Source organism: Myotis yumanensis, unplaced genomic scaffold (assembly GCF_028538775.1).
Source record: "Myotis yumanensis isolate MYYU_CA2020_CCGP unplaced genomic scaffold, mMyoYum1.0.hap1 SCAF_6, whole genome shotgun sequence".
NCBI classification, from domain to species: Eukaryota; Metazoa; Chordata; class Mammalia; order Chiroptera; family Vespertilionidae; genus Myotis; species Myotis yumanensis.
This window is the reverse complement of record NW_027223757.1, coordinates 82,543,282-82,555,319: the sequence shown is the minus strand read 5'-3', so window position 1 is coordinate 82,555,319 and position 12,038 is coordinate 82,543,282. Positions and strand designations below refer to the sequence as shown.

The window sequence follows — 12,038 nt, the reverse complement described above, 5'->3', positions numbered from 1 at the left end:
AAGGGCAGCAGGACTGGAACTAGTAGGAAAGTGCCAGAGGATTTGGAGTTAAAGAGACAGAGTAGATTAGTGCTGTGTTAGGACCTGGGGGAGGCCCTACAGTGAAGTCAGCCAAGGCCCTGGTAGCACTTTTTCCCCCTGTCTGCAAAATGTGTTACATCTCCTCTGGTATATTTCCATTATGCTTTCATCTGGTCTTTCTTTAAAAATTTTAATCCTGTTTTTCTTCATACCTCCCATGAGTTGTGTTTTCTTCAGATGTCTCAAGCCTTTTTTTTAAAGTCCATTATTTCAAGAAAAGAATTATATTCTAAGATATGTTTAGTAGAAGTTCTCCCCTGATGTGTGACTGATTCAGGCATAGCCTGATAGCCCCATCCTTTCTTCCAGATACTTGGGTTGCTTGATTGTGGTGATTTGCCACAGACTAACATCTAAACGTTATAAAGGAACTTGCATTTATGTACATGCAAATGAAAATTTCCCAGTTCTATCATTTGTATATTTATTGAAAGATCTTGAATTCTTTAACCTTTAGAAGCCTAAATTGCGAAAGAGGCTGTCCTTTCAATGGTCTCTCTCATGCATCTAATTGTATCTTAAAAATGACTATGAGTTTGGGAGAGTGAACTTTTTACTCACTGATCTAAGCTGGCGCCTTTTATTATTAAAAGACAGCAAATTCAGCTTTCACCATTTCTTTTCTATGAACTGGAGTTCCTAGAATATTTCTATGGAGTCTATGGCTTAACTATGTAATTATGTCTCTTGAGTAGATTATGTTTTTCTTTCCATAATTATGTTTTTACCCGGGAGACTGGGAGGCTTCAGACCTCTCTTGGGTGAAATTGTTCTTCCTCTCTTCTTCCTTGTTAAGCTTTGCATTCTACATGCCCGACTGTGTTCAAGGGCTGAAAGGGGCTCTTGAAGATATGTGGGAGTGATTATGATTTTTTTCCCCTTGAAATTGGTTTATATATATTAAGAAGGGCCTTTAGTGAGAAGCTCTGTTAGTTCATTTTTGAAATGCCATCGGAGAAGAATCTCCTGGAAGGAGGTTTGTTTATGATCTGTGGTCCTCTGTCTGAGCCACACACTAACATTGCTCTAGGGCTGTCTCCTCTCACAGGCTGTCCTGTGTGAGCTCTGGGGCCCCATGCACACGTCATATTGCATGGTTGCTAATTTCCAGTGGCTCAGAGGAGCCAGAGGCCTCAAACATGAAGATAGTTTCTTAGTCTAGCTCAGTATTTTAGTCCAGAAATAGTTTTGACCTGAACCAGACAGAATACTCTTAGGAAAAAAGATGACTCAGCAGCCTTTCCCAGCAAAGATTATAGACTCATCAATTTTACTGTGGGAAATGTTTCCCAATAACCAGCCTTTCCCCCCCTTCCTCTCTGTCTTTTACTGCACAAAAGGAGAGATAATGTGAAATGGAACAATGTTCTTATTTGTCAATTCAACAAGCATGTGTTGTCTGCCTTCCCATTACCTAGGCTCTAAGTTATGTGCTAGACTTAAGACATGACACCCATCCTCAAGAGGTTCATAGTCAAGTCCAGGAGAATCTAAGATATTAGGGTTTGAAATTTTATAGAAAATTTCAATTCATAGTAAGTTAATGCTTACTGAGCGCGTACTATACTTAAGTAGAACCACATGTAGTAGACAAAAAACAGTTGTAGCTGCTCTCAGCTCGCTGAGATAGAAACCAGAGGGATCACTGAGGCCCTAGGGACAGGGAAGACCAGAACAATGTGATGACTCAGTTGAGTCTGGGAAGGGGTTTGGCCAAATGGAGGTGGTGGGGAGAGGGCCGTCTGTGTAGAGAAGACGGCTTGGGCTCTGAAGAACTCTGGATAGTCCAATGTGAGTAGACATGGGCTGGGAGCAATATAGTTGTAGCCATTGGAAATGAGAGTGACAGGGTTCAATTGAGACCATATTTTCCAGGCCCTTGTTTGCTAGGCTCCGGGGGGCTGTTTCATTCAATAGACAGCGCAACATAATTGATAGATTTTGAGAAGATAAGTTACATTAATGTTAGGATTTAGGAACTGAAAGGATTTTAAAAAGTATGGAAACTAGCCCTTCATTTTTGTTAGGTTCAGAGGGTTCCATTAAATCCTTTCTGTGCCCTTTCAAATATACGAGGCTGCTACTCCAGTGTATTAGCCACAGTGAGAGGTTAGGAGTGGTTCTAGTGGGAATGGAAAGCAGGGGCCCGTCCTTGTAGAAACTTTAGGAATGGGCTTCGCTGGGTGATGGGCTCTAGGAAAGGGAAGTGGAAAAGGTACACCTGAGCTGGGTTTTGAGCCTGGGAGACTAGAAAATGGTGATATTGAGCCCTAACCGGTTTGGCTCAGTGGATAGAGCATCAGCCTGCGGACTGAAAGGTTCCAGGTTCGATTCCGGTCAAGGGCATGTACCTTGGTTGCAGGCACATCCCCAGTAGGAGGTGTGCAGGAGGCAGCTGATCGATGTTTCTCTCTCATTGGTGTTTCTAACTCTCTATCCCTCTCCTTTCCTCTCTGTAAAAAATCAATAAAAAATATGTATTTTAAAAAAAATGGTGACATTAATGGAAATAAAGAAATTAGAGGGGAAGCTGATGAGACTGTTTGTAGTGGAGAGTATGGGTGTGTCAGGGAGAGGCAAAAAGGCTTAACTAAATAGTACAGGCTTTACAAGAGGGTAGGTCTTGGGTTTTTAGATTTTTACAACCCCCCAGTAAAATGTATCATCCAAATGTAACCAGAGAAGAGTTTCACTTTTGTCAGTAGTATTTCCATCCTCACACATATGTAGGAATGCAGAAAATCAAGGTTTTTAATCTAGCGCCTCCATAGTTATGAGTTATTTGGGTCCAAGGTTTGTATGGCTTCCCTAAGAGCTCGAGCCTGTAATCTTCTTTGTTATATTGCTTTTGCTGCAACCCATGGAAACTGAACTCTCTAAGATATTCCAAGGTTCCTCCTTTGTAGGAGAATCCAAGTCATTTCATTAGGAATTGAATTGCAGCTTTAAAATGAGTCAGCCTAGTCCCTTATCCCTTCCTGCAAACTCTCCTTCATGTACCACTTTCAGGGTAGAGAGATTAGAACTGAAGGCGTCATCTCCCCACCCCTGAGCTCCTATGGAATAAGCAGCTCTGTTTCTGTATTACCAATTTACTCTGAAAAATGGTCATTCGGATGCAGGCCCTTTCCTCTCTTCCTTTTTACTCCAAGGATTATTGTCACAACATTCTTAAATGGTTATATCCTGTGGCTTAGCCCCAGAGTATTGGACCAGATTTCATTCTTTCACATACTTGCTGACAGCAAAATTAGCTAATGTCTCCCTGGTCACCTCTCTCCTCCAGGGAAGCCCGAATTCATGGCAGAGGAGCGCATGGGTTGCCAAAGCAGAGTGTTATTGGCCTGGGAATAAAAAGATCTGCCTTCAAAGCACTTTTCCCATATATATTGCGTAATTTAAAAGAATTAACTCAGTTGTAAAACTAAAAGTATCAACTGATTTGAGAATCTCTTTAGATTAATTAGTAAATTTATGCAGCCACTATGAAAAATGGTATGGAGATTCCTCAAAAAATTAAAAGTAAAGCTGCCATATGATACAGCATTTCCACTTCTGGGTATTTATCTGAAGAAAACAAAAAGACTAATTGGAGAAGTTATATGCACTTCTGTATTCACTACAGCATTATTTACAATAGCCAAGATATGGAATTAACCTAGATATTCATCAGTGGATGAGCGGATAAAGAAGATGTGAGATACATAAAATGGAATATTGTTCCGCAATAATAAAGAATAAAATCTTGCCATTTGTAACAACCTGGGTGGACTGGAAAGTATTGTGCTAAATGAATTAATTCAGACAGAGAAAGATAAATACCATATGACTTCACTTATATGTGGAATCTAAAAAAAACCCCAAAGTAAGTGAATAAACAAAACCAAATAAAAAGAATAGCATACCTCTGTTTAGATTAATGCCACGTATATGTTTAGCACTATCTTGACTCACAAGATATTTATTACCATGTTTCTGTCACTTGTCCTCTAGCTAGCTTTTCTCCTTCCTTCTCTGCTTATCAAAATGCTACTCAATCTCCAAAGACATGGTGATCTCATTAGCGAAGGTCTCCTCTTTTAGTTGGCATCAGTTGCTCCCTATAGATAGCACTTTATTAATTTTAAATTTTTTTGTGATAAAAATTTCAAACATACATTAAGAGATTATATTTAATAAAACTCCATATGCTAACCTTACTTTATAATTAAAAACATTTTGCCGCATTTGCTCTATAGGTTATTATGCAGAAATATTTTAAAGCAAATGCTGGACATCATGACACGTAACCCTAAGCATATCAGCCCTTCTAAAAAATAAGGGCATATTTCTGCAGACTGAAGGGTCCCAGGTTCGATTCTGGTCAAGGGCATGTACCTTGGTTGCGGGCACATCCCCATTGGGGGGTGTGCAGGAGGCAGCTGATTGATGTTTCTCTCTCATCGATGTTTCTAACTCTCTATCCCTCTCCCTTCCTCTCTGTAAAAAATCAATACAATATACTTTTTTAAAAAAGGCATTTTTTTACATAATCACCAAAGCACCACTTCCTTAATGTTTTGAAGGAGTCATATTTACTCAGTTGATCACCAAACCATAGCAGTTTAGTGTTTGTACTCACGATAGTCTTTTTTAGTTATACTTAATTGCTTGCCTTTCTTCCCTACTAGATTGTGAACTGCTTGAGGATAAGGACATTATCATATATTTTCTTTCCCCTCCTCCTTACAATGCCTAGTGAGCCCTGCATGTGGTAGATGCTCAGTACACTAGCTGGATCAGCTGACCTGCGTATGGGCGTGTACTGATTCCTGATTGATGCTCTATTGCAGATCTGCCTTTTCACTTTTTATTTTAAAAAATGTGTCTTCATGATACCCAGGATACAAGTAGGAGCCTAGTAAAAACATGTGAGTGCTTAAATTCATTTAAAATACTACTGTAAAAAGATCAGCTGCTAAACATCATGCCCTAGTGAGTAACAGAGTGACCTTGCTGTGCCACATTCGGGTGGACTGGCCATGAACGTTACCCTGATGAGGTTTAGTGGTAGAGGGTCTTTTCAAATCTGCATAAAAAGTGCCTTATTTTTGAAAGGTGCACTCATATGTGGATGTAAAACTGAAACTCATCGACACAGACAAGATGGTGGTTGAAGGGTGTAGAGAGTTAGCAAAGGGTAAAGGGGGCCAAATATATGGTGACAGAAGATAATTTGACTTTGGGGGGTGGGGACGCAATGAAATATACAGATCATGGATCATAGAAATGTACACTTGAAACTTATATGACCCTACTGACCAGTGTCACCCCAATATATTTAGTCAAAAGAAGAAAACCAGACACTGGCAAAAAAAAAAGAAAGAAAGGAAGGAAGGAAGGAAGGAAGGAAGGAAGGAAGGAAGGGGTTCACTGGTTTGTATGTGCCTTTGGGCATCTGTCAGGAGGAGTGCCGTGACTGGTGTAGTGCATCCTGATGTGAATACAGTGCATAGGGAGTGAGATTGTGAGGTTCTGGCTGGAGACCTACCTAGATCTCCAAAGTTGTGAAGTTGTTCTCAATCAATTTTTACAAAAAATGGGCAAAATGGGTCACATTCAGCAGCAAGTGTATTTTCATAGTTCACACATCACAGTTTTCACGTACCAGTTTCAGGTGTGTGATATTTTTACGTGGACGTTCTAATGGCAGTATTACTCACTTACACTGTGAGGTAGTTGCCCTTGGACTAAAGAGCTGGGTGGGGAGCAATGGGACAATTAGATGGACTTTTGCTTCCTGGCTTAGCAGTCCCTCATAGGTCTTTGCTCTAAGGATATGTGAATGCTGTGACCTTTTTGATCATGCTTTCTTCTTGTGCCCCTGAATTTATTGCAACAAAAGTCACATTCAGTCAAACACACTCAACTTTTTTGAGGAACATTTGTTCTGAAAACTTTTTTTCCATTTTTAAATTCACTTGTGATCATGCTTTCCCCTGAATGACTGAGACTTCACTGTTAAAATCTAAAATAAGCTTGTTGGCAATGGGAGGGAAGAGGGCTAGACCAACAACCAGAAAACCCGAGTTCTCATCCTGCCATTAACTCTGTGACTTTGGGTAAGTCACTTCCCCTCTCAGGGACTCAGGGTCCTCATCCATAAAAGAAGTTCACTGCTCTAAGATTTAGAGTCTAAATTATTTCTGTTATCTTTTTTATCCCTCTGGTTCAAAATGACTTGCAACAATGCTTAAGAATTATTGAGAGGGCAAATGGGACTTTTTCAGAAAGAACACAAGTAAGCTTTCATTTGAATGTCTTTCAGGGAAATTTCTTAGGAAGCACTAATAAAGGCTGCTCTCTAAAGAATGGCTTTGCTCACTGGACCCCCTAGATTGCCAAATGAGAAGAGTGTTTTTTGGGGAGAGATAATGTTGTAATATGATATTCTGGGCCACAATATTTTCTCTCAACCAAGACATTCATCTAAAAGAAGAAAATATTTATTCATCCATTTATTACATAAATATTGAGTACCTGCTGTATGTGCAGGCACCGAACTGTTGGAGGATACAGCAGTAAACAAGACAGAGCACTCATTCTCATGGACTTACAGTCATGCAGGGGAGACAAATAAATGAAACAAGCTAATTATAAAGGAAATAAAGAGAGGGTGTGTTTGAGAAGGAGGAAATATACTCTGGGTGTAGTAGGCAGGCGAGACCTCTCAGAGGAGGTAGTGTTCACCCTAAGGCCTAAGGGATGAGAAGGAGAAGATTGTACAAAGAATCCGGGGAGAGCATTTCAGGAATATGGGAAGGTTCTCATAAGGATAAGAGAGGAAAAGGAGACAGTGTCGGATGACCAGAGAGAGATAATGGGTTCCTGGACTAGGGTGGTACCGTTGGAAATGAGAGGTTTGAGAAATGCTCTCAAGATGGAAATGACAAGGTTCGGTAATGGATTGAATGTGGGAGTGAGGGATAATTGATGAATGGTTGGTGCCACTTTTATTGAGATGGGGGGACTTTTAGGGAGAAACTGAGGTATTTTTTGGGATAGAAGAATAAATAATTTTATCTTAAATATACTGTATTTAAGATACCTTTGAGACATCACAGGGAAAAGTCAAGTAGGCAGTGAGATACGTAAACTTGGAACTTGGGGCCGAGGTCAGGGCTCACCCCAGAAATGGGGAGTCATTGGCGTGAATAGGTACATTGAGTGCATGGGACTGAGATCACAGTGGGCAATGGTTCTCTACCTCAGCTGGCCATTGGACTCACTCCCAGAGATTCTGACTTAATTGAGCTGATGTGGGGCCTGGACACTCATATTTTCAAAGATCCCTAGGGTTTTCTTATCCAGTTAGGGTGGAAGAGCCACTGCTCAAGGAAGAAAGTAGAGAGGATCCCATAAAAGAGGATCTAGGACCAAGGTTTTAAATAGTCTTAAAGAGTTTTCCATTCTTTATACCTTTATCAGATCCAGCCTTTGGCTATGTGGTTGAGATTAAGTTTTCCTTACACCATGGCAGAGCACCTGTCCCTGCTTACAGCCAGTGTGCTCTCTGTCTTCCGTGTCCTCCATTTCTGAGGGCATTGCTTGGGTGTTGAGGGTTTAAGTACATCTTCTCTCAACCAATGGTTCCAGTGTTACCCTGATGTGGTGTAGTGCTGGTGGGTATTTGTCACGCTTGAGAGACAGAGGATCTGTTCAGCGTTTGTTCTTCATTGTACTGTAAGGATTTGTTTTAGTTGTGGTGGCTGTGCAGGAGCAAACGTATACAAAGGAAAACGTGTGTTTTCTGTATATATGCAGCCACAGATAGATGGCCCCTGAGTTACTCTAGGGCATTGGTTCTCAACCTTCTGGCCCTTTAAATACAGTCCCTCATGTTGTGACCCAACCATAAAAGTATTTTCGTTGCTATTTCATAACTGTAATGTTGCTACTGTTATGAATCGTCATGTAAATATCTGATATGCAGGATGGTCTTAGGCGACCCCTGTGAAAGGGTCGTTCGACCGCCAAAGGGGTCTCGACCCACAGGTTGAGAACCGCTGCTCTAGGGTGTGTGTAGATACTTGGGAAGCTCGCCTTCAAAGATAATTTCCAAAAGGTCATTGAGGCTTTTAAAATTTCACCTGCTCTTAAATTTTTCACACTTGTAAGTGCTTCTCAAGTCCTTTATTTTTGTCTATGACTTCCAATTACTCCCCTGAAGCACTAGGCTAAGAGAAAATAAAAGTGTGCTCACACATCCATATACTGAGCTCAAATCTCATGCAGTCTCCATGAAAACCCAATGAAAAGGCTGTAGAAAGCAGAGGCAAAGCTTATTAAATTTTCTTGTGACCCATGGCCCACATAAAGTCCCACTGTATAAAGGAGCCATGCAAGATCATGTAGCCCTCCCCTTAGCCCTCAGGGAATCTGCCATTCCAAAAATATGGCCTATTAAAAAAAATAACTTCCAGGGACAATTCCATAAGCTTTCTTGTTAATGTTTACAGCTGTATCAACACCACACCAATACTTTTTTGTATGCGTGCAAGGAACAGAATCCACAGATTTAACTGTGACAAGTCCTATATAATTCCCTAATCGTGAAGCTAGTTAGAAACAGCAAGATGTATTGATGGAAGTTTGTTTAGGGTAATGGGTGTGCTATTAACTTTGTAATTGAATCCTTGCTGCTGCTTCTACTTGCTTTGAAAACCAGCCTTGACACTTCACAGGGCTTAGTTCTTAGGTGTCTCACTCTGCAGATCTGGATATTTTTCAGTCCTCCACAGCCGCTGGAAGAGGAAGGGAAGAAAAAAAACTAGAATGCCAACATTGGTAGAGCCACGTGATGAGTGGAAAACTTAGTCAACCAAGACAAGAACCATACCCTAGTTCAGGCCTCGCTAGTCAGTATCTGAGGACCATAGGGTAGTTGTTTTCCCTCTGTAGGGCTCAGTCACTTCATCTATGAATACCTTACTTGCTGGGGTCTAGGAGCTGTTTAATCTCTAAAAGCTCGTCAGAGTTCTAAAATCTATTTGTAAGCTGGATAAAAAGTCATAAATGGTGGGGAAAACAGCCATCAACAAACAATGTGAAGTCTCACATTCACATGATAACCCAAAGGGCAGTTTCCCTAGTATTTTTCTGATAATTTTTCTCCTAGTCTTAGTCCCTCTATTATAGCAGATGCCCCAAACTTGCACTGGCAGGAAATAGGGTGGTGGGTGCATTTCAGTTAATGGGTCTCGTTGGAACATGTTTGGCTGGGGAGACAGCTACACTCATATTACCAAGCCTTGGCTTCCTGTCTGTTTTCTTTGGGCTGGGTAGGCAATGAAAAAGGAGACAGGAAAATACATTTTGGGGCAAATAAAATAAGGAATTTGTCTTATGAAGACAGCTTATAGTTGGGAAATTCTAATGTTCAACTTAACCCTATCCTGATACAGTCCTCTTGTCCTGTACTAAGTGGAATTTGAGTTGTTCTTGCTGCCCACAGAATATACCTTCCTGTTCTTGAAGGTCCTTAATAATCCTCCTTCAAGGTTTTTTTTCTTTTCTTTTATGGATATTAAACTTCATTCCCTTAATCAAAGGGGAAAGACTTATTCCAGTCTTCTTAACGGCTCTTTAAATCAGCTTCAATTACTTAACATTTTACTAAAATGTTGGGGCAACATGCTAGGACCTCACTGGTATATGGAAAGAAGAATCCACAGTATATTTCTGTTTATGTATTAGGCATTATTGTACTTGTTCACCACAGCATCACTGTACAGGTCTACACTTTACTAATGTGGCAGCGAGACAGTACTGTACTCTTTAATAAGTATGATTTGATGTCTTTTTAAAGAAGTCTTAGAACCTTAGTTATCTTTTAATTTGTATATTTCCAATATTTTAGAATTTCCTTGGATTTTAGACTTGAATAAACTAGAAGAGAGACAAAATTTTTTATTTTTTAAATAATGGATTATCACATTCACATGGTAACCCAAAGGATATTTTTCGATCTTTTACAAAGCCACCGTTCTAGATTTAAAATAAAAAAAGCTGTGATTTAACACAAGTCGTAACATGCTTTCAGGCTTTGACATCTCACAAAGTATCCAGGTTCCTCTTGAGAGTTTGAGTTTCCTTATTTATATTTCTATTTTTTCCCCTTAAAGGGGTTCTAGGATTGAGTTTTAATTTTTCAGAAAAGAGTCTCAGTAGGGTATTAATTGTAACAGAAAAAAGAAAAAGTCACTATAGTCATCATGGAAATTTCCCTTTGACAAATGTGTGTGTCTCTGTTTCTGCCCCAACTTTGGGGTAGTAGCTGTCAGGGCACAGCCTCTCTGAATTTCAGGAAGGTCTTGTCCTTCATGAAACAAGAGGACACACCCCAGAGCATGTTCACCTTCCCCATCCTCTCTGAAGGGCTAGAGGAGGTACCCAGAGAGTCCCTCGTGAGCTCCAGTGTCCTGGCCTCACTCTGATGCTTGACTCTGAGTCACCCTCTGGGACCTCAGCTCTCCACTACAAGAACAGAACTAGCAATGATTGCCACTAGATGATGCTGATAAAGCAATTTGAAATGGAAGGCTTTATATAGACACTCCACTATGAGTATCAGTATTGATAATTCCTTGGCTTAAACCCTCAGTATGTATGTTCACATATCTATTTAGCATGGTCAATTGTTCAGCTAATTAATATGCTTTTATTTTATGATTTGCTGTTTCCAGGGCACAGACAGAAGCTTGATGACTCTAAACCTAGTTTGTTCTCTGACCGCCTCAGTGATTTAGGGCGCATTCCTCATCCCAGTATGAGAGTAGGTGTCCCGCCTCAGAACCCACGGCCCTCCCTGAACTCTGCACCAAGTCCTTTTAATCCACAAGGACAGAGTCAGATTACAGGTAAGACAGACTCATAGGTTCACTTGCGCAGACTCTGGCAGGCTGGGGGTGAGGGGCTACAGATGAGATGTGTTCACTTCAAAACTCCTGGAGCGATGAAATGGCTTACTATTCAAGAATCAAACTTGAAGGCGCTGACCTTGTTTTTTAAATTAAAAAAACAACAACAACCAGATTCCAGTCTTTACTAACTTTGGGATGAAATGTGGGTGAAGTTTCTGCTGTAGCCATGTCAGTCTGCACACTGGTGGAATGGTAATGACTGTCATCTCTGGGAGAATGTTTGTTACAAGTTTCTGTATTGTGTCCACGTGGTGCAGGGGATACCATCACACCCTCACTCTTAGAAAATTAGTTACTGTCTCAGGTTTGGGCTTAAATTTCTTGGATGTATAAGTATTTCATTAAGTTTTCTTGAAAATCGCCCAGGGCTAACAGGAAGCCTTGATTGGTGGTTATAAGGCAAGGTCAACGAGCAGCTCATTGGCACAGAATTTACTTCTGATTCACATTTAGCCCTGGTTCCTCCAGCGACATTTCTCTTTTACATTCTAGTAAGCTGCTTACTTCACCCTTATTCTTAAAAGTTAGCATCAGCATTGCATACAGACTAATTCACAGTTAGTGCATTAAGATACCCACCTTTTTTTGCCCCGGCCCCACTTAATGGTAGGACTATTCTGCTTGCTTTTAGGTCATGCTGACAAGAGAGTATGTCAACCATCGTAGAGCTTTCATTTGCAGCTCATAAGTATTGAGAGCTGAAAGCAAGTCTACATGTAATCTCATTGCTATTGTTGGCAGAGGTGGCCTAGAATATAGAGGGGGAAATAACTCAAAACAAAATATACAATAAACTCTCAATGGATATTTTTTAATGATTAGGTTTTTGTCTATCGTGGTTAGGTTTGAGTGGCTTAATGGTCTATAAACATAATTGTTTATAAATTAAATGACCTCCCTTCCCTTCTCTTCTGCTCATATTAAGTATATATTAGGTATCTATAAGGTATATGTCCCCTGGGATATTTACTTAGAGTACGTTACTGTGGGTATATG

At 40.4% G+C, this 12,038-nt stretch overlaps 1 protein-coding gene across 1 annotated transcript in view; it reads left to right on the top strand.

The window, feature by feature from the left end:
- Positions 1 to 12,038, top strand: part of RUNX2 (RUNX family transcription factor 2) — a 224,009-nt gene that overhangs the window by 160,641 nt on the left and 51,330 nt on the right. The window contains exon 6 of the mRNA XM_070418485.1: positions 10,806 to 10,979. Within this exon, the coding sequence (XP_070274586.1) occupies positions 10,806 to 10,979 (174 nt within the window). The remainder of the gene's footprint in view (positions 1 to 10,805; positions 10,980 to 12,038) is intronic.